Here is a 23,228-nt window from a genome sequence, read left to right as displayed (position 1 = left end):
TCATATAATCCAGAACCCGTTGTGTTCTGCAGCACGTAAGGGGATTGCATATCGAAATTGAAACGGGAGTGAAATGGGATTAGAATGCCTGAGGCCGTACTGCCACATTGATCTCATTTTTTTGTATGCAAATGAACAAAACATATCAGTAAAATATGGGGGCGTGAAACAAACAAAGCGCTAACGGTACAATGGGCACAAATAAGACTATAGGGAAACTTTTATAAAAAACGGCGACAAATTTGCATAACTGCCATCTCTTTTTGTCAAAATCTTAAGATTCTGCAAGAATTTCATCGCTGCATAGCCCGTTGGAGCTGCAACCAGAAAAAGTTATTCCTCCTCTCAGTTGCATTTGACGGAGGAACTTCTATGTACGTTCTCGATTTTGTGAGAAACAGGATCGTCTTGCTCATTTCAGATTCCTGCACATGCTCCTTCTTGACGAAAATCAATCCGTCGGAACGCTCGCTGTCAGCCAACCCGTGTTGAGCGAGTCTCACTTCAAACATGCACCAGCGGCTGCGGCAGAATCGAGGGCTCAACACAAAGATGCAGACGCGACTCTGCGTAATGGCTCGGCATATGTTCTCGGTGATCGGAATGCCCGGGATGAAGTCCCTCTCGGCGACGCAAAGTCGGAACGTGAGGGGAGGCGATTCGAGTTTGGGCAGCAGAATGTTGTGAACCCAATCCGAGTCAGAGGCGTGGTAGGATACGAAAGCGTCCCATGCGTAGTTCACCACGTTCACGCTCCTCCTGTAGCCTCTGATGCCAACTTTAAGGCACAAAGATACATATACGAAGTACCAGCGGCATTTGTAAGCGCCATAAACGAGCACGGCGGCCGAAATGATACAAAGTATCCCCGGAACAGCGTACACGCGATAATAGTCCACAGCTACGCACTCTTCCTCTCTCCATGTAACGTTCCGAACATTGTATCCGTGTTGTTCCTCTGGAATCTTGCAGGCTACGCACCCCACGCACTGCACTTGGTGATTGTCAAGAAAGCTGTGGAGGTTGTTGAGGTAGCAACTGTAGCAATCCCAGGGATTGAAGTTGAGGCTCACATTCTGTATGTCGTTCAGGTCGACAAACATTTCGTTGTCCAGCACCTCCATCTCATTATGGCCAAGATCCAACCTTTTTAGTCCAGTCATCCGAGAAAATATTGGTGGCGTCCACTTCTTTATTTTGTTGTGGTTGGCGAAAAGCACTTCAGGGGAACGGTTGAGAGGTTTGTCCACACGAAGTTGTTGTATGCTGTTGAAAGATATGTCAACAATTTGCAAGGACACCAACGGAATTAGTATATTTGTGCTATCAAAGACCGTCAGGCGGTTGCGGGTCAGGTTCAACCATAATAAACCCGTAAGACCTTCCAGCGTCGCTTCATTGAGTGCTGGTATTTCGTTTGCCGTCAAAGAAAGAAGCTGCAGTTTTTCCAGGCATATAAATGGGGAGCCTAGTAGAATCTCCAGGTGGCACCTGTCCATGTGTAGCTCCTCCAAATTCGGGAAACCACATAGGTCGCGATCACGCAACCGTGTCACGTTGCTGCCACTTGCGATTAATTGCACCGCACTGCTGTTTCTATTACGGCGGGCGGGACAAAAGGTAAACTCCACTGCTGGAGGAACATTTGTGTCAGACATGTTTAGAGATGCCAGTGTTTTTAAAGAAAATATTGCTTCTGGTACACCGGGGAGCTTCGTGCCTGTCAGAGAAATTTTCTTAACAGTCGGAATGAGGTCAAAAGCGTTCGGATGAATGGTCTCAATAGGAGATTGTGAAAATTCCAGGTGCTGAATACTCTCCATGGGAGGAATATCGTTGAACGAGATGTTGTGGAAAAAACACCTGTAGAACGCGACATGCGGAACCTGGTAAAACGCGAGAAAGTGCAGAAGCTTCGTGGGGATTTTGACCACTGTTTCCTCAACCGTAATAACTGCTTCGGCGTAGCCGTTGGAAATGTCCCAGGTTATGCCATAAGAAGTTTCGATGTCTGAGGGTGACAGGGGGCACAGGTCAGCAAAGTTGTAAACGCGGAAAATGTCGCTTCGATTGACTTGCTTGCTGTCACAGATGGCGACAAATTTCCACTCGGGCTTCGCGAATGTAAAGCTAAGTGTCATCTGCAGAACGCTCTCCACAAACAGCACGGAATTGAAAACACTAAGAAATTTCATCATTTCTTCGTTCGGCAAAGTAAGTTTGTAGCTTCTCAAGAAATTGTCTGGAAAGTAGTCCCATTTCTTAAATTGTAAACGTCGGAGGGAAAAACAGACTAGGACAAGGCCCTGAGGCACGGTGCAAAGTGTACTTTCTGAAACCAGTAGATACTCCATTGACATTATCTGGTGCTCAGTAGGCTTAAAGTCGTTTGGAGCAGGGAAGGTGAGAAGAAGGCGACAATGAGCGTGAAGATGGCCGTTTTCAAAGCTGAGCTTGCACTTCTCCAAGAATTTAGGGGTGACTGTCGTCAGGCTCGTGGGGACAGGGCAGGGCAGATAGGCTGAGATTCCTTCGGTTGAGCATATCCAGGTCCACAGAACGAACACATACGTCTTCCAACGCCTGGCATTCTGGAACAGTTAGGAATGTAGATATCAAATAATGAATGTTTTTAACGTCACGAGTACTGAATGGAATAAAAACAGGTGCGATTTCTTCCTCGTCAGACGTCGAAGCACCGTTCCTTTCACTTGCACAAAATACAGTGGTTATTTTTTTGCAATGAAGTAGTTGCCAATTTCAATACATTTGACGGAGAGTTTGCTTAAATGTGTTTGCTGAAAGCGCAACCCTCTATTTCCCCAGAGGTGCAATTTTCTTCAATATTTCACCGGTTAGCAAACAACCATAGGTACTTGCAGTGAAGAAACGTCCCGTTCTTTGCTACTCAGCACATTGTACCGGTACGTGCTTGTTCCTTGTGATCCAACTCGTACATTAAACTCTAGTATTATTGAAGTACTGTAACTTGTTGTGAAGTCCCACTGAAGTATAAGCTTTTAAGCAATACCAGTAAGATCACCAATATCATATAATATTTTCAAGGATCTAACAAAATTAATGAGCTTTGATCTCGTTTTTAAATGGGAAATATTTCTCACACACCTATAGTTTGTAGTGATTGGAATAGCACCAACATTTCAGTGTCGGTTAAGCCAACCAACCTTTAAACGTTTGAGGAATTGACGTAGCACCGTTAGAAACGTGAACCTAGCATACTTGACTCTGTCCATAATAAACATTGTATTTTTTTCAGGATGTATTATACAATGTAAAACTATACCCGAGAATTGGGAAGTTTACACAGAGATATCGCAGATGCGGTTGTGTAGCTTAGGTGTTGTGAATCACTAAGAATGAAGTCATACTATTTTGCGCCGCGTAAACGCCATAATAGTACGGCTTTCGCAATATGTACATGGAAGATTTTTGCTACAGCTGGGAAGACTTTTGCTTACACGGCTAGATAGCTCAGGTGACGTGACAAAAAAATGACAACTGAAATTTACTTACACCGTTGTACTGCATGACGTTCGGCGACGAGGTATCCTGAGCCGCACACTTGTGAGTTTCCACCCGATATACAGGCAAGAGTTGGCCCCGTAGCTTCTATTTTATGGCGCAGTGAGCTCGGAGAGGAAAAGGTAGGAGAGGAAAAGGAAATAAAAGAGGAAGCGAAGAAATGTTGCTTGCTTGTCTTGTGGTTGATATGAGTGCTTGTTTCCGGGAAGATGGATTGATGGCGGGACACATAAAAGTAATCTCCCAAAAAAGCCGTGAAAACACATTTTTATGAAAGAAAGAAGATTTATTTCTCCTGAGTTTATACTGGGACGGCAGCAGAGGCTATAGGCTTTGCAGCCTGACAAGGGCCTCTGCGCCTAACTACACTTGACAACAGGGCACTCATTAACAATAATCAAATATGATATCGTAGCATTTCACTGAAGAAAACACACAATAAAAATTCAAATATTTGTTTAGTAAAGCTTAGAAAACATAGGCTTTCATTGAAAAGAAGAGAAAAAGTCACTGATATACTTAGTAAAGCTCTCACAATTGCGGAGTATAACTTCACAACAAACATATACTTTATTATATATATTCAATGTAATGGCATAAAAGGATGGACTTCATTTGGGTTTTAGAATGAATATTACTGGTGTCTATGAGAATATGCTCATGATTTAATAAGGCCGGTGCTGGATGCGCAATGTGCTGTTTACCGTAATTTGTCTTCACTGTTGGGGTTTTCCTGTACAGGTAACGTAATGTTGTATTTAAAATGCCTATTTTCTGGAGTGTTCTGAAAAGTCTGAGGATAATGTTGCTCAACCCATTATAAAAGACTAAAATAATACAGTTGTGTGATTTTTAATGTCGAGTATTTTTTAAAAGTGGCTTAGTTTTTAGGTCTCCGATGCCATGATATTGTTCGAAGGCTCTGAGGCCTCTTTTTTGCGTAATCAGTAGTTTTTGATTGTTCGTTTGCCTCGTAGTACCCCATACCATGATACAATATACCATTTTCGAAAAAACAGTGCATAATACAACTTCATTTGTAGCCATTTTGGTACAACTGGGCTGAGTTTTTATAAACACACATCAGTTCGACTAAGCTCCATAGTTAGTTTTTATACATGCTTGTTCCATGTCAAGCCTTTTCGTAACCATACGCGTAAAAACTTCTGACTGGTTACCTGTTCAATTTGTCTGCCCTCAAACAAAATGGTTGAATTATATAAACGTGGTTTATTAATATTAGCAAATACAATGTATTTGGTTTTATTGACGTTTTGTTGTAGTTTGTTTAGACTAAGCCATCCAGACAGCTGGTGGAGGTTTTCAAACCTGGTGTTCAAGTTCCAGAATAGATGTACCGCTAAAGAAAATGTTCCTATCGCCTGCGTACATATCTAGCTTGGGAGAACACGGTATATCATAGAGATAATTTATGTAAATTATAAATAGTAGAGGACCGAGTATTGACCCCTGCGGTACTCCTCTAGTTACGTTTGTATGAGCCGATGCGCTGTTGTTTACGCAGACATATTGACGACGGTTTATTATGCAGTTTTTCATTAGGTCAATAACCACACCACGTGCGCTACACATGCTAAGTTATGCGTTAAGAGTTCATGGTATACTGAATCAAATGCCTTTCTGAAATCAATTAACAAACCAAGAAAGTATAGCCTCTGTTTGAGGTTTTTTTTTAGTTCATGTTTGATATTTAGCACAGCTTTCTCACGATATTTATTTTTCTGAAATCCATACTGAGTCTCATTGATCACATTGTACTTGCTACCCAGGCAGCACAGGACTGTTCGGCCTAAAACAGGCCGGTGTACTTTGGCCGGTGATTTTCTCTCCGGCCATTTTCCGGCAGCCATGTTCGGCCCATGTCCAAATGTGGGCCTTTTGGCCGTATACGGCCCTACTCCCATGGCTGTCCAAGGGCCAGTGTCCGTCGGCCAGTCGACCGGGTTACGGTCATACGGCCAGATTCCAGCCGCAGGGCTCCGGCCATTCGGAAGCCACCCGTGTACGGCCGAAGTACGGCCGCCGGAAGACAGCCGAGATGCGGTCGTCGGACTCCAGCCGGACTAAAGCTACCGGAAATACGGCCGTGCTACGGGCATTGGAGTTCAGCCACAGTACGTTAACTGTACTGAGGCCGGTCACTGCATGTCGCGCAAGCAGATGTCTCATTCGCGCAGTGCAGAAGAAGCACAAACCCAGCATTTTGGGTCCAATGCAGCCACATCAAACTGAGCTCGCGTGCAACCACCAGCCGTCAAGCTTTCAGCGCAGCCTTTCTTCATTACCAGCCTCAGTTGACAGCAAAATTCATTTATTGAACCGTGCTCACAAATTGCCGTTCCTTTAATTGCTGTGCCTCTTTTACTGCCGAAAACAGAAAATATTCAGTTCTTTGTAGAGCTTGAATAGATGTATTGTCCAGGTCCTGATATCTCTGTGGGGCGGCTTACCTGTAATAATTGGGGGAAGGTGAGGGGCGGCGGCGGAGGGCGCATACTTTAGTGGGTTGAATTTCAGAGAGATAAATTGCGCCGGTTTTAGCCAATTTCTTTTAGGGCAATATTCCGGAACACTTTCATGCTATGACTACATAAACTATTTTATGACAGTTGCTTGACCAATTTTGATGTATATAAAACCGGCGTGAATGCCTTTACGAAGCGTTTTGGTTCTCAACAAAACACTCAGGAGCATTTAATATAACTCCTTCACAAAAACGTATGTCCAGTTTTTGCCCATGTTTCTTCCAAAGACATTTTCTACTCGATGAACTTTTCTGATGATCTTGCGCAGGGCTGATCCTAAGAAGGAGCGAACAGGTACTTTCATTTTCAATCTATTTTAATGTTGTTATCATGAGTATACGTCCGCACCACTTAATAGTCCAAAAGAACTTAGTTTTATTCTAATGTCATACTACGTTCAAAAAATTATAGACGCGTTGCGAATGACGCCCTGCTTCAGGTGGCTGCAGTTGTATCCCTCTGTGTTCGCGCAAGGGAAGGCGTAAAATTAGAGTTAAATAATTTGTTTCGAACCAATAGCATAGCAATGGTAGCATGCATACAGGAAACCTTGCATACTGCGCCGAATAGGGCAATAAATATGTTATTGGTTAAAGTTGAATGAGTAGGGTTCTCAACCCGTTTATTTATTTATTTATTTATTTATTTATTTATTTATTTATTTATTTATTTATTTATTTATTTATTTATTTGTATTCATTTATTTATTCACTGTTTTATTTATTTATTTATTTGTTTATTTATTTATTTATTTATTTATTTGTATTCATTTATTTATTCACTGTTTTATTTATTTATTTATTTATTTGATGCCTGCTTTCCTTTGCATGCATTACAGAAGGGAGATACAAAACACTCAGCATTAAATATGATCAAAATAACAAAATAATTCTACAAAGCGCGCTGAAAATCGTCAATATAAACAGTTAATGGAATCATACGCGGAAGATAATTACACTGCTGTATTGATGTAAAATAAAATGAATCGCGCAAGGCGTCACCTTTAAAGGAAAGTTAATAATTTGCTTTAAGCTAGCGGTCCCACTTTGCGATATGTAGAATGGCGCTTGGACATACTTCTCCCCTTCTACTCCATCTTTCGCATGATAGATATTACGAAAAAAGTTCAACCTGTGGTTTCGTCTGTCATCTTTCACGTCCTGCCATTTCAGTTTACTTTACTTTCTCTCATGCTAAGTTGAGCGTGCCAATTACCTAATACGAATCGCACTGACATATTCTGTATGGTTTCGAGCGTATCAACCACCTCTTTGGTGTAGGGATCCACGAAAACACATGCGTACTCCAAGATTGAGCGCACATGAGTGAAATACGGTTGTTCTTTTCAGTTAGATCGAGGTTCACTGAAATATCGTCTCAGAAAGCCAAAAACATATGCAGCCGTAACTTTTATGGTGTGAACCTGCCTATTTAACCTCTAACCACTCCCTAAATAAACTCCTAGGTATTTATATTCCTCGGCCGTTGTCACAGCATAAATTTACGGTATACGTATTCAATTTGGAATGAAGGTTTTCTTGTAAAGTGCCGTTAACACGCTGTTTAACATTCAAAAACTTTTCTGAATCAGCACACCAGGATGTTATTAAATTCGAATAAAGCTGCAGGTGTACGGAATCACGTTCATTCGCTATAGTCCGGTAACCTACACAGTACTTTTGAACAAAGCTATAGGGAGAATAGTAATAACAATGCAAAAAACGATTCATTCAGTTCATAGGATGAAATGTACTACGCAGAAGGTGATGTGGAACACCATCATTTGCTCCTTTGCAGTACAAGAATATACAGTCAACCACTTTAAGCTTTTCTATTGCAAGAGCCAAATCGTGCGTGAACTCAACAATCTGCGTTGAGCAAGAAAATCCTGAAAAAATCCGTGTTTGCAAGGATGCTGGCGATTATGTTTAACCAAATGAGTCATATCCCAAGAGTACCTAAGCTCACCTTTAAACATCGGAACTAAATTAACAGCTAGGCTTCGTCAGTCACAAGGCTCTGTTGTTATCGCAAATTTAAAATATTTTTTTTTAAAAAGGCAGTCGTAAAATCCCCTGAAGTAACATAGTGCAGGGCATGAAGTTGATCCTACCAGTGCACGAGCGAGTCTCTTCTACGTTTATCACCAACAACATAGTGCAACATTGCTTGTCGCAGTTTAATTGTAAGCAGAATAACTTGCGCTTTTGCTCGCACTTGCCTTTCTTTAGTGGGGAGTCCTTGACATGGTGGTGGTTTAGCTCCTGCGTGATGGCCGCTTGCTCGACGCCCTTCAAGGACAGTTATTTTGGTAAACCATCTCCATCTCAGATCACACATCTCTGCCGAGTCGATGTCTCCAATGCTCTCCATTTCTTCAGGGGGCGAATAGCCTCGAGCTGATGCGTTGACGAAGCCAGCGGCAGAGGCGTGCTAGCGGCGATGACTGGCGAGGCTTAGTTCACCCGTCGGTGTGGCACAGTCTTCTGGTGGCAATAAATGACATTTCCATGGCCTAAAAGGTTCCCTGCTAATGTCCAGTGAGTTCTTGCACCTTGCCCGTACACCGAGAACACTCATTACTGTTTGACAAAGGATGTTCGTTTATTTAAAACGTAGAAAGACGGAGCGGTTGAAAAACGCATCCCCGCCGTTCGGCTCCCTAACGGCTTTTTCTCACCCCAGGAAAAAAACCGGTCGGTCTCCTTCCGAACACGTCTGTGCATGAATTCACGGCGCCCAGGCGCGTGCCGTTGTTCGGCTGTATGTCGTTTGCAGAAAAAATGACGTATAACCAGATACCTTACGTAGGCCGGTCTCCTCTTGAACACCGGTTGCCAAATATTCTGTGGCCATTCGCTTGCCGTAATTCGGCCGAGTACAGCTAACCAAATGAAAACCGTATATTCTGGGGCCGTACGTCGGCCGGTATCCTTCATAACACTGGTTGCCCGGAGAAAACGAATAATCTACCGCCGGACGCGCGGTTCACCGTTGAAACAACGAATGATCACGGCAGCCGCGCTCCGGCCAGTCTCCTTTCGAACACCAACTGCAGCAAGAATACGTATAATCTGTGGCCGGTCGCTTGCCGTGCTTCGGCCGATTACCGCTTCCCGAAGAAAAAACGAATGCCCTAAGGCCGTACTTCGGCCGTTCTCTTTCTCAACATCGGCAGCCGTAAGAGAACTAAATATGCGGCAGCCGGTTAGCTGCCGTTGTGCGTCCGAACACGGGCGGACGGAAAAATACCGAAGGGCTGGTTGCCGAATCTTGGCCGTTCAACGCATGATCAGTGGCTGCCAGAACCTGGATGCTGGCCGGACATGCCAGAAAGCGGCCATAGACGGGCCGGTCTTGGGGCGCACTTTCTGTGCCGCCTGGGTAAAGAACATGTACAACCACGTGTTTATTGCATTCTCAAATACCTTTGACACACCCGGTAGAAGTGATATAGGCCTGTAATTAGTGAAATGACGCTTATCACCGCCTTTAAAAACAGGACACACACGCGCTATCTTTAGGCAGTCAGGAAAAATTCCAGTGTCGAACATTGCATTGATTATATGAGCAATAATTGGGGCTATAATATCAGCTACGTATTTTAACGCAGTCGACTTTATCTCATAACCTGCAGCTACGTTATTCTTGGTCGGCTGTATCAGTTTCAATACTTCATCCGATGTCACAGGGGTTTGCTATGCAGGCTTTGCAAGGCTGAACTCGTTTAACACAAAACAAGAAACTACATTGCTATTATTTTTATATTCCGCACTTGTCACAAAGTACACATTCTTCTGATTGGCTGCTGGAGTGTCACATAGGATACCTGCACGAGTCTGAATCGATATTTGTGGAGCTTGTTCCTTTCCAGACATGAGGTTCTTCACTTCTTCCCGGACCTTCGTAGGGTCATTTTTTATCGTAGTAAGCAGCTTAGCATAATACGCTTCCTTCGCATGCCTCAGTTCTGTGGTCAATTTATTCCTATATTTTTTAAACCCAAACAAGTCCTCGCAGTTTGACCACTGAACAAAAGCGTGAAACATCTTATTTCGTCTCAATCACTTTCAATAGCCTTCAATCAATCCAGGGCTTCCTAGCTCGTTGTGATTTAGGATTTCGCGAAGTGATTAGAAATGTTCGATTATAGCATTCCATAAATTTTAGATGCGAAGCATCTTATGCTTGGGGCTGTGTCCCTCCCTCCGTCGTTGTTGTCGGCCGTCCGCACCCTACGGCGCATGCGCGTGTCTTCAGCCCCGTCAGCGCTTGGGCTGACGTCAGCGCAGTCCACCATAAAAAGAAATAGGCGGTGATCGGTTTCAATTCCACCACACTCTGGCCGCAACGGGAAGTACGTGGCACTCTTCCCACTACGGTACAAACCGAGACGGGAGCATGTGCTACGAACGCGCCTTATGTCCTTCACTCACTGAAACTACGTAAAGAAGTGACTGATACAACGAAGGCACGCTCAAGTAGATGCTCAAGTAGATGCTCAAAATATTTAAAGAATTCTCGTTTGCTACCCATAGGTGGTTGATCATAACCGTCGCTAATAATTTCTCTAAACGTACCAACATACACTCAATGCTATAATTTATTACTGAAAACGCCGAAATTACGTGGTGCCTGAATGACTGTTTAACATAAACGGCTTCGCCTCAGCCCCGGCTACTTGGTCGCACTAGGCCGTTGTACGAGCAACCATGAAATTACGGTGGTTTTTCTGTTTCTGTTAGCCATGTTTCTGTGTACATTAAAACGTCGAAGCTATGTGATATAAAAGCATACAACTCACTAAGCTGTTCCTTCTTATTTCGGATGCTGCGCGTATTTATGTGTAAGATTTTGAGCTGCTTCGGCATACATGAAAAAGATGTGTTCAAAGTCGCCACATCGTAGTAGGTACATGATTTCTATCTGTCAATTTTTTAAAAAATTGACAGATGTAAAAAAATGTCTAAAAAATGTCTAGAAAAGCCACACTGCGTGGCAGAGCATTCTTGCCATGGTTGCAGCACTGAGAAAGAGCGGGGTCAGACGGCGTTCTAAACACCTCGTATGAAAATTACGTTTGATGCTTAGAACGTTTTGAGAAACCACTAACCATTCACCAACCAAGGCGGAATTCTAGTCGGATAACCTATCAATCTGTTAAACACTAAGCGTGACCACTAGTCCCTTTATGATCACGAGACGTGCACATCAAACTCGCAGGCTGCGACAACAAAGGTACTGTCATCGGAACAAATCTAAGGCGTCAGGCAAGTCTAAGAACACCAGAGCAGATCCTAGAGGTTCAATCACACCATGAGTCGGTTATACTTTATTTTGATTTTTTGGTGCGCGGTTCACTAATGCTGGGAGTGGAAACAGAAAATCAGCCTTAACGACCGTTGACAACTCTTGCAACCCTGCAACTCACAAGTTGCACCTTACAACAAATAGAACAGTAAAATACGATGAGCTAGTAACCCAACACCACATATTCTGCTCGTAGATGAAAAGTGACACTTATAGATGAAAAGTGAGAATCGCACGGCAGATCTGGACATCAGAGTGATACCCCACGGTAGCCTCAGTAGCTCTCAGGGTGTAATTTCTGAGCCAGATCTGATAAATGAGACGGAAGCCGATCTGCTCGAAGGCCTGAAAGGCGGGGGCGTGACTGCAGTAAGGCGCATCACCATGGGGCGAGATGATAAGCAAATCATGACAAAGGATATAACTTAACATTTGATCGTTCGACACTCCCCGAATTCATTAAAGAAGGTTTCATTCATTGTTCTATCGGGCCGTACATCCCGAACCCGCGGCGCTGTTTCAAGTGTCAACGGTGCGGGCATGGCACCACCTCCTGTCGTGGCAAAACAACGTGTGCAAAATGTTCATCTCAAGTTCATGAGACAGATAACGGCCAGGCTCAACAATTCATCTGCAGCAACTATAATGGACCTCATGCTCCATACTCCCGCACGTGTGAAATGTTGAAGATGGAAAAGAAAATATGCAATCTCAAAATCACGGAAAACATCACCTTCCCAGGCGCGCGGAACAGGCTCGCCTCTGCCCCCTTGGGGAGGTACGCCAACGCAGCTCGCCGGGGGGCGAAGCGGGGTCTCGTTTCGGCGGGAACTCAGTACCTCGAGTCAGACCTGGTCCCGCCTCTACCTCCACCCTGTGTTGCCTTGGGCAGCCCAACCCGCCTCCGCACCGCTCGCTGAGTCAGCAGCGGCTGTGGTGGCATCCACGTCTTTTGGGCATGCTGCTGCACCCACTGTCTCCTCCTCTGCACCGGCCCGAAGCACACGCGAGGGCCCGGAGGAGATAGAGATTAAGGAAACCGCAGCAGTTCCCACCTTCGCCGCACCGCCTGTGCCACCCAGGGCGCTCTTGACGCCCTCGGCGGTCGCGACCAAAACGTAGGGCACAGCAAGGGGTGCCAAGTTCGGGGGTCCGGTACGCCGGGTACCCCTTCTAAATCTGATGATGAGATGGATGTGGGACCTTTCCTGTCTCTTTCGCAGGGGAAGGAACGGGTTCTTCCATCTAAACCTCCGGAGAAGGTGAAAAACCTCTCGCAAGAGTGCAAGCCCCGAAAGACCTTACGTAAATAGTCCCACTCCAGTAGCTCTAACGCATCATATTGGGAAGAGAAAATATTGTGCAATGGAACTGCAGAGGCCTTCTGAATAATCTTGATGACGCGTATGATATTCTGCATACTAATAAGCCAAGTTTAATGTGTGTCTAAGAAACACATTTACATTCCAATCAATCAAATTTCTTATATAGCTATATCGTGTTCAGAAAGGATACGGTTGGCTGCACACACTTTTCGGGCGCTGTAGCCATAATAGCCCGGAAATCCCTAGCATGCTATCCTATGACTCTAACACCGTCCTTGAGGCTGTAGCAATACGCAAAATAATTTCAATAAGTTCATAACGGTATGCTCCATTTGCATTCGTCCTGATTTTGAACTTTCGATCTCTGACTTTGAGGCGCTGGTCGACGAGCTGCCCGAACCATACATCCTAATAGGCGGCCTTAATGCGCACAACCCTCTTTGGGGCTGTTCTCCCACGGATGCCCGAGGTCGCCTTATTGAGAATTTCCTTACATCTTCAGGAGCATGCATCTTCAACGAAAAAAGCCCACATACGTTAATATAGGACACAACACACACTCATACCTTGATGTGGCTATTGGCTCCACAGTTCTCTTTCCTCTTCTCGAGTGGGGTGTGGGCAGTGACCCATAATGAAGTGACCATTTCCCCCCTCACGAACATATATAGTTAAACGCACATGCAGCCCATCTTCCCAGAACAGGTTCAATGAAGCAAGTGCTGAGTGGAATACATTTACAGAAACATACAAACTACATCACACATCTATAGGACACTTACACGTTGGAGCAGATCTCCAAGTCCTCATGGCGAACATCCTCGACGCCGCCGAAAAGTCCATTCCCCACGCCTCTGGTGCCCCGCGAAACCAGAGGAGGCCATGGGGGAATGCGGACTGTAGGCGGGCGTGAAAGGCCCAGAAGAAGGCGTGTGGTATCCTTCGTCGGTACGCTACATCGAGTAACCTCCTCTTGTTCAAACGGGCCAAGGCGTTTGGATAACGTGTGTGCCGTGGGGCAAAACGAGATATTTGGCATACCTTCTTTACATCCATAAACTCGTACACAGACACACACAAAGTCTGGACACCCGTTCGTAAGCGCAAAAGACAACAGACACACACCTGCCCCTGGTTAGAACAGCAGAGGACACACTCGAAGACCAGGCCAACACACTTGCTGAACACTTCGAACACCTGTCCAGTTCAGCACACTACACAAACACTCTCATAAAACACACATCTGCGGAAAAGAAGTCCCTTCGTGATAGCAACAAGTCGCACACTTCTTAAAATTCTCCTTTTTCAATTCATGAGCTGAAGGCAGCCCTGAAAACATGTAAGCCTTCAGCTCCAAGTGCAGACAAAATCACATACACCATAATAGAACACCTACACTCAGACACCCTTGAAACACTCTTACACCTATACAATAAACTATGGCTTTCGGGGCACATTCCATGCTCTTCGAGGGAGGCCATAGTAGTGGCTTTCCTAAGGGAAGGGAAGGACCCATCCTCTCCTGCCAGTTATCGTCCCGTTGCCCTGAAAACCTGCCTGTGTAAGCTCTTCGAGAAGATGATAAACAGGAGACTTGTGTACTTCTTAGAGTAGAATGATCTTCTCGAGAGCTGCCAAGCATGCTTCAGGGCGAGGCGATCTACAATTGACCAACTAGTAGCGCTAGAATGCTACATTAAAGATGCCTACCTACATAAGCAGTACTGTATGAGAGTATTCTTTGATCTTGAAAAAGCGTACGATACCGCGTGGCGGTACGGCATCCTAAGCGACCTGAAGTCATTTGATATGTCGGGTAACATGATGAACACCCTTGCCAATTATTTGTCTGAAAGAATGTTTCGCGTGCGAGTTGGAACTGCACTCTCTAGGTTGTGTCCGGTAAAAAGGCATGCGACAAGGTGGAGATTTGAGCTGCACCCTTTTTATTGTGAAAATGAATTCTCGTAGGAAGATGCTAGCACCATCGATTTCTGTTTTAATCTATGTAGACGACGCTCAACTCTCCTAAAAATCCTGTAACTTGTCTGTGCGTGAGCGCCAAGTCCAGCTTGGTGTGAACAAGCTAGCCGGCTGGGCAGATAGCAATGGTTTCAAGTTTAATCCAGGAAAGTGCACTTGTGTGTTGTTTTTCATGAGGCGCGGCATTCGGCCGGATCCAGACATTCTACTCCACGGTGTCAGGTTCCTTTCAAAAAAGAACACACGTTCTTAGGTATTACCTTTGACGAAAAGCTCACACTTATCCAACACAAAACAACTAATACATAAATGCTTGAAAACAATGACTATTAAAAAGGTTCTCTCGCACATTTTGTTTGGTGCTGACAAACAACTTCTTTTACGTGTTTTTACCAGCCCATTAGGTTCACGGTTGGACTATGGAAGTGTTGTTTATGGGTCGGCAAGTAAAACATCCCTTAAAATGCGGCACCCAGTGCTTCATCTGAGGCTTCACCTGGCATGTGGCGCCTTCCGCACTAGCCCTGTCGAAAGCCTCTATGTGAAGTGTAATAAGTGGAACCATCAACGTCAGCGAGAATACATAGATTTCCTTTATGCTTTTAAAATGTCATCCATGCCTCACCATCCTTTTAATTCAATTTTTCATGATACATCGATGACTGAACTCCTTTTAAATCGACCATCGTTCTCTGCGCCCTTCTCTTACAGTGTTAGAGAGGAAGCGCCAGAGCTTGCTGCCTCCTTTTTAGACACCATCCAAACATCTGCAACAGATTTCGTAGCACCATGGAATTCCCGCCCTGTATCATGCGACCGAGCTCCCACATGTGCAATTCTGCAGCACATTTTGTATTTGCAGCGGAAGTATCAGTGTTCTGAATTCTATACGGACGCCTCTAGAACTGCCACCTCTGTGCCCTGCGTGGCGAATGGACCCGGTTTTAGTGTCACTAAAACGCTGAATAGTTAAACTAGTATCTTTACGGCAGAGGCGTATGGTGGACTTCTTGTTGTTAATCATATACTTCAAAGCCACATCCCACAATTCATTATTTATACAGATTCCCTCGATGTTGTGCGGGCATTGGCATCAACAGTCTTCAAAAAACCACGTTGTCAATCTGATCTTCAAGGGTATTATGTCTGTGTATGTCCGCAAATTTGAACTAGTCCTTTGCTGGGTACCTGGCCACTGTGGTATAGGCGGGTACGAAGCCGCTGGTCGAATGACTGCTGCTGCTGCTGCTGCTACACTCTCGAATGCAGTTGACATAACCACATTACCCTACACCGACGTGAAGCCACACATCAGACAACAACATCGCAAGACATGGCAAACACACTGGAGTGAACAAACAGACAAGTTACAAGTAATAAAACCACACTTGGGGCCATACACCTCCGACAGACGCAATAGATACACGGAAGTCGCCTTGGCTAGATAACTGATAGGGCACACGCACGCAACGCACTCGCACCTCCTCACTGGATCTCCAATACCTTTGTGCAGCAGGTGCGGAGATCCACACCCTCATGGAGATTCGTGTGGAGATTCGTGATCCACACCCTCATACAATGCAAGGCACTAGAAACAACACGACACGGACACTTCTCACAACTACACAGACAACACAATTCACTACACCCATCTTACTTTTTTGGAGACTACCCCATAATCACCCACAAGCGCACTTTTAAGTTTCTTAGCGATGTAAAGTTTTTACATCTCATTTATTATCATGCACCTTGAGAACCTGTCCCTTTACACCAGTCATCTTCATTTCGTTGTATTTTGCATTGTTTATTTTTACTGAAATGTTCTACTTTTACTTTCATGTCACTGTCATGTAATCACTTTTGCTTGGCGAACGTGCCCTTGGTTGGCCCTGAACATTAAAATCCAAACATCACCATGATGATCAAAATCATAAATCATAAAAGAACAAGCCAGTTTTTTCGCCAGAGACTTGTTTCCAGTTTCGGCCATGGCTTGGAGGCGTAAAAACTACCGTTTCCAGTGTGCACCCAGCGCCAACAGTTTAGGTTCTAGACCGTCTGTGCTAATAGGGGTGCCTATTAGCACCATTTGTTAAAAGCGGTAATTCACTCCTTGGTGCGTTCATTACTGTTTGTTGTCACCGAGCATTTACCACAAGAAGAACCGCGGCACTGAAAATATTGGCTTATTCTCTTCCCCTGTCAATCGTCTTGGACCTCGAGACAGATCTTATCGACTTGTTTCACCTGCTACGGTCCATTGAGGTGCATGAAACACATTTGCCCGGGCGAGGTGAAACATCCTCTTCTTTGGAACTGCTGCCATACCGCTCTGCGATTGGCTATTCTACACCGCAATATAGGCACTCCCGTACAAATGCGGGGATGATATTGAGCCCTGGCTTACATGCGTACTCGGGCGGTACTTTTACGACGACATCTGGCGGTGCCACGCTCGTTGTGTTCAGCTCGCCCGATGAGGTTTTGGCGCCGGAAGTATTTTGAATTTTGCGCCCGACCAGCTCTTACGGAGCAGAAGCTATTGCCTTACAGCGTATGTTACTTTAACGCAACACAAACAAGCCCCCTGTCCGGTTTTCGTTCATTGTGACGGTATACCCCTACTTTTTTGTTGTGGGAGATCTCTTCAACACATCAGAAACTGTTCATGAAGTTATCAACAACTGGCTTTTTCCCTCCCAGTCTCCCTCTTCTACGTTTCCAGCCACTCTGGGTTCTGGGGCAACGATCTCACCGATCTCGTCGCTACAAGTGCACCAACCAGGGGTGAGGAAGCGGAGGGGCGTACTTCGAAGCGAATTGTAAGACTACGGTTGTTGAGGGCTTGTCCACTGGAATAGCGGCGTAGGTTGAGCTCCGACAACATAGACACCTAGTTGTTTCGATGGGTACCGAGTGTTCTAGCCGTACTTCCCTACTTTCCTCCGTCCCGAAGACTCGCTCAACCTATTTCCACACGGATGATATCCTGCGCAACAAAACGTGATTGTGCGGACACAGACGGACAAAACCGATTACGTTTTCCCACAATCTCCTGGATTGTGCAAAAACTGTTGCCTTTGTGTCCCGATTAAGACAGGTCGTTCGACTCCCAATGGAACCATCTTACTTGCGTCACACACTAGTCAACGCTGAAGGGGAGAAAATATTAATTGGACTGGCGGGGTTGGTCGGCAATAGCATGCCGGACATTTCCAGACAGTGAATCTGGCCTTCAAGTACCCGGTGCCTGTATGCTCTGCACATGACATCTTCGTTCTTCTGCAACCTTTGAGCGAAACCTGGAGGCAGAGCCTGTGCTGATGAGTGAACTCATGTTGATGTAAAACTTTTGTGACGTTCGTGGATTTGCCGTGTCTGTATTCATCCTCTACGTGGTTCTTTTGGGCGCTGCTCCTCAGTGGTGGGCTCCTGCTGTCAGGTGGACAAGCAGTGTATGCCGTTCGCGGTTTGGAAGGGGTCTTCCCCTGCGTACGGGTGGGCACGGCAGGATCGGTGATCCTCTCGTATTCAAGTGCATGCGTTAAGTGCATGCGTTTAGGTGTACGTTCACGTGTGCGTTAGGTGGGCGGGGGGACGGGCAGGTGGACGTGCATGGCCGTGCGCGTACCAACTGGCCGAGAGTGAACCAATATGCGGGGTATATAATTTATCGCTCTACAAATTGGCTTTTTCAGCAAAAATTGTGTGTGGGTTATAACCACTGCTCATTTATTTTTTATTGGCTTTAAACCTTCCATAGCGTTGCTGGAGTGGGTGTTGCGGCCGAGGTTATTCTTTTAATTTTTTGAAGTTTAGAAGAAGTTTATTGACTCTTGTAACAGAGGAAGGTTACATGTGAAGATGTATACAGGCGAGGGACCCATAGTTGATACTGCACTAGGACCCTCGATCTATGATTTCATAAAAAACATACACTAAAAGCAGCTAAAGACAATTTCAATAGTCACAAGTCTCAGAGTTACACCTATAGAGATAAAGTAACAACAGAGCATTAGAAACCAAGAATGCATTTCGTAACAATACTAGGCAGACTCAACTGAAAGAGCACAATGAGAAGAAAAGAAAAGAAAAAGGAAAAAGGGAAGTAACGGAGAAAAATGAAAAACCAGAAACTGGACACACTACACTATATTGTATTGGATATGCCAAGTCACAATTTTAAGCAAAACAACAGTTTATAATGTGCAGAAAAAACGAATAGATGAAACCGCGCATTTAAGCCAAACGTGTAAACAATTTATGGCAAGAGAAGACAAAAACAAACGCAGTTCAACAGGCGAGTATTGCACACCTTGAAAAAAGTAAAAAAAAACACAAATAAGAGACGCAAAGTAAGTGGAATGTAGCTGACGCTGAAAAAGTTTTTTTTGTATCCCACTAGCCAGACAGAACTATAAAAACACAGGGTGGAACACGAAACAAAAAGAATCGGCGGCCACCTTTCGGTCTATATTCATACACATCAATTTCTGTGTGGCTCTTTCAAGTATACGCAGTCGTTGTGAAGCTAGCATGCCAACCAGTGAGCCCAAGGTGCATCAAAATAAAGAATACCCGCAATTTGGGAAGAGGCACTAGTCTGAGAGCGTCGATCCCTAATGCGCCCTCCGAACAAGCACGGTTAACGACAAAAGAGCGAGTATAGCGAAATCTGATGTGTAGATGCGTTTGTACCTTATTCATTTTCAATTTGAAATTTGCTTGTTTAGTGAACAAACATAGACTTAGACCATTGGTAATCTCTAGCAGAATAGCAAACACAATGCGGCGTTCGCGTTAACCCATCAAGCACCGTAGTGATGATTCGCTGGTTTACAGGGTGTTTTCAGGCCATTCGTCATTCGAAATATTGATTTAACCGTCGCTATGTAAACATCAATATGCAGTATTCGTATAGTGTTCAGGTTAGATAGGCGAGGAATTTTTTCTTAGCCCGGCCGTTTTACAGAAGTATTGTATTAGCCGACGTAATTAAATGGACGGGCAAGATGATGCGAGAGATCATGCCGTTTCGAACGCTCTTCCTCGTCAAAGTGCACATAAATCGGCTGCGAAGCATCCCACAATCCATTATCTCTACAGATTCCCTCAGTGTTGTGCAGGCATTGTCATCAACAAAGTCTTCCAAAAACCACGCTGTCAATCTGATAGTCAAGGGTATTATGTCTGTGTATGTCCACAAATTTGAACTAGTCCTTTGCTGGGTCCTTGGCCACTTTGGTATAGCCGGGAACGAAGCCGCGGATCGAATGGCTGCTGCTGCTACACACTTGAATACAGTAGACATAACCACATTACCCTACACAGACGTGAAGGCACAGACCAGACAACAACTTCGCAAAACATGGCGAACACACTGGAGCGAACAAACAGACATGTTACACTTAATAAAACCACACTTGGTACCCTGCATCACCGACGCATGCAATAGATATACAGTATACAGAAGTCGCTTTCGCTAGATTACGGATAGGCCACACACATGCAACGCACTCGCACCTTCTGTATGGATCTCCAAGGCCTCTGTGCAGCAGGTGTGGGGAGGCCCTATCCGTGATCCACATCCTCATACAATGCAAGGCACTTCACACAACACGACGCAAACACTTCCCACAACTATTCACACGATATATTCCATCACAACCATCATACTTCTTGGGAGACGAGCCCATGTTTGCAATCAAACGTGTTTTTGAGTTTCTTACAGACGTAAAATTTTTACATCTCATTTCTTATCATGCATCTTGACAACCTGGCCCTTTACGCCAGTCCTCTTCATTACGTTATGTTTTGCTTTGTTTATTTTTACCGAATTGTACTTTTACCTTCCCCGCACGGGGCACCTTGATTATTCACGGTGACGGTGAGCAGCGACACCGCGGACCCCGAGCTCCCATACATAAGCCGTGTCCAACCGTGGCGAGGTGTTTAAAGGTGAAGAGTAGAAGCCGTAAACGGTGGCCGTCGGAGCCTTGGTCTAGCTCCGGCCAATGGGCTCCCTGCCTGTCTACCAGGCAGGGAGCTCCGGGACCTCTTTGACTACCAGGGTAAGGTCAAAGAAGAAAGTATCCCGGTCTCCCTGCTTTTATACTATGCCCTATGGTATTTACAACCCCCCCCCCCTCCCAAACGTGATCGGTCCCTCAAAAGGGGCCGCACCGAAGTATCTTTTCCTTCATTGCCATCTTTAACATTTCCTGAACCGGATACTTTTTCTCGATTTCTTGTGATGGAATCGCTCAACGCAACCCAACCTCTTGTATCGCAGTCAGTCTTCTTGATCGCAAAATATCTTGAAGCGATAATAGGAAAATCATATAAGTGCAAAAAACAAAGGTCTGCTGAACTCCTCATCGAAATAAATGACAAGCAGCAGTCCACGAAGCTTCTAGCTCAGACTAGACTGGCTGATCTAGACATCAGGGTCACACCCCATCGGAGCCTCAACAGCTCGCGGAGTGTGATATCCGAGACGGATTTCCTGAACGAATCGGATGCGGATCTCCTTGCCGGCTTGAAGGATCAGGGCACCACTGCCGTGAGACGCATCACTATCCGCAGAGACGACAAGGATATTCCCACCAAGAACATTATCTTTACTTTTGACCGCGCAGTTCTTCCACAACACATAAATGCAGCTTTTATCTGTTGCTCCATTCGTCCCTACATCCCGAACCCGCGGCACTGTTTTAAATGCCAGCGGTTCGGGCACGGTACAAACTCTTGCCGTGGCCCAACGTCATGTGCAAAATGCGCGTCGCATGACCATCCGAGCGACAACTGTCCATCCGACGCCCTCTCTTGTGTGAACTGCGGGGGGGGGCGCATGCAGCCTACTCCCGCAAGTGCGAAAAATTTCAAGTTGAAGAAAAGATAATCAACATCAAGGTAACGGAGAACATCACCTTCCCAGAGGCGCGGAAGAGGTTCGCCTCTTTCCCCCTGGGGAGGTACGCCGACGCAGCTCGCCGGGGGGCGGAGCGGCGTCTGATTTCCACAGGAACCCAGTTCAGCGAGTCTGACCTAGTCCCTTCCCCGCCCCCCCCCCCCCCCTGGGGTGCCTCAGGCAGGCCAACCCGCCACACCACGCCGCTTGCTGAGGCAGCAGCGGTTGTGGTGCCAACCTCTCCCGTTGGGACCGGTGCCGCTCCCGCCGCTGCCTCCCCGTCCTCCAGTGCGTTAGAGGGTGTCGAGGGGATGGACAGGGGGGGCCCGGCTCCCACCGTCACCGCACCGCCCGTGCCCCTTCTGGCGTCCCCGACGCCAGCGGCGGTGGCGGCTCAAACGAAGGGCTCCCGAAGGGGGACCAAGTCCGGGGGGCCCGGTTTGACGGGCACCCCCAGGACATCTGATGACCAAATGGACGTCGCGCCGTTCCTGCCTGCAACGCAGCACAAGGAGCGGCCTCCGACGGCCAAGCCAGTAGAAAGGCCTAGAAAGCCTAATCCAAGAGTAACAGCCCCGAAAGACAACACATGAACACACACGAACACACACACTCTAGTCATTCTTAAATTTAAATAATGGGAACAGAAAACATAATCCAATGGAACTGCAAAAGCCGAATTAAAAATTTTGACGATGTGTATGAGATTCTGTATGCCAGTCAGCCAAGTATCATGTGTCTCCAGGAGACCCACCTCAATTCTAAACAAACAAATTTCTTAAATAGGTACATGTTATTCACAAAGGACAGGGTTGGCTGCACCCTCTCTTCAGGAGGTGTGGCCATTATCGCCCGGAAATCATTAGCATGCCACACGCTCTTTAAGCACTGTCCTCGAGGCTGTAGTGATCCGTACAATAATATTTAATAGGTTGATAACGGTATGCTCCATTTACATCTCTCCTGATTTTGCACTTCTGAGCTCTGATTTGGACTGACTGACTGAAAAACATTTATTTACATAAGTTTGTACAGGGAGGGTGCGAGCGATCCTTAAGGGGCCGCTCCGTACAAAGACTAGGTGGGCTCCCCCTTACGGGAGCCCAATGGCGTCGGCTGCGGACCGGGCCCGCCCGACCAGGGCCCGTAGGGCCATCGGGTCAGAGCAGCCGAGCAGGGCTGCCTCCCAGTTCTCCCAGGAATGTTCGCGTAGAAGGGGTAGGTTTGGGGTATTTTGGCATGCCCACACCATGTGGAAAATGTCAGAGGAATCTTCCTGACAGTGCGGGCCCTTCCCCGTGATAGCGGGGTCGAAGTGTTTTGCGATTGCCGGGCACAAGAGAGTTTTCGTATAAAGGCGAAGGAGGATGCGGTCCTCCGCTTTCGTGAGGCCCCTACAGGGCTTGGGATGGACGGAATGGCCGGATTGATGAAACTGTGTGACCTCCTTAAAGGTGCAAGCGGGAGTAGGTTCTCGGTCCGGATCGGTGGGAGATGAGGATTGTGCCCAGAGAGTGAGCGCGCGGGCAGCGGGGTCAGCCACCTCGTTACCCTCAAGGCCCGTGTGAGCCGGAGCCCATATGATCGTTCGGTTCGCGGGGGCACCCAGGT

At 46.0% G+C, this 23,228-nt stretch overlaps 1 protein-coding gene across 1 annotated transcript; it reads right to left on the bottom strand.

Annotated features, from left to right (window-relative positions):
* Nucleotides 1–293: 293 nt before the first annotated feature.
* LOC144161726 (toll-like receptor 2) lies at nucleotides 294–22,773 on the bottom strand. The gene is made up of 5 exons (XM_077692337.1): nucleotides 22,715–22,773; nucleotides 12,374–12,384; nucleotides 11,825–11,845; nucleotides 11,571–11,642; nucleotides 294–1,630 (listed from the first exon to the last, which is right to left on the bottom strand). Exons 1-5 carry the CDS (start codon nucleotides 22,771–22,773, stop codon nucleotides 294–296), a joined length of 1,500 nt encoding a protein of 499 aa, XP_077548463.1.
* Nucleotides 22,774–23,228: the final 455 nt, after the last annotated feature.

The sequence above is a fragment of the Haemaphysalis longicornis genome, unplaced genomic scaffold (assembly GCF_048455015.1).
Source record: "Haemaphysalis longicornis isolate Haplotype H1 unplaced genomic scaffold, Haemaphysalis longicornis Haplotype H1 scaffold_12, whole genome shotgun sequence".
Taxonomy (NCBI): domain Eukaryota; kingdom Metazoa; phylum Arthropoda; class Arachnida; order Ixodida; family Ixodidae; genus Haemaphysalis; species Haemaphysalis longicornis.
Note: the sequence above shows the minus strand (reverse complement) of the source record. Positions and strands in the feature narration are given on the sequence as shown.

Bases quoted from the DNA above. Each gene is read 5' to 3' on its own strand.
- LOC144161726 (XM_077692337.1), bottom strand. From the start codon at position 22,773: ATGGCCCTACGGGCCCTGGTCGGGCGGGCCCGGTCCGCAGCCGACGCC. The intron at 11,643-11,824 runs GTTATATCCTTT...TCTGATGTCCAG, and splicing joins GTCGAACGATCAAATGTTAA to ATCTGCCGTGCGATTCTCAC. The intron at 1,631-11,570 runs GTTACTAGCTCA...TTCCTCCAGCAG, and splicing joins AGCAGAATATGTGGTGTTGG to TGGAGTTTACCTTTTGTCCC.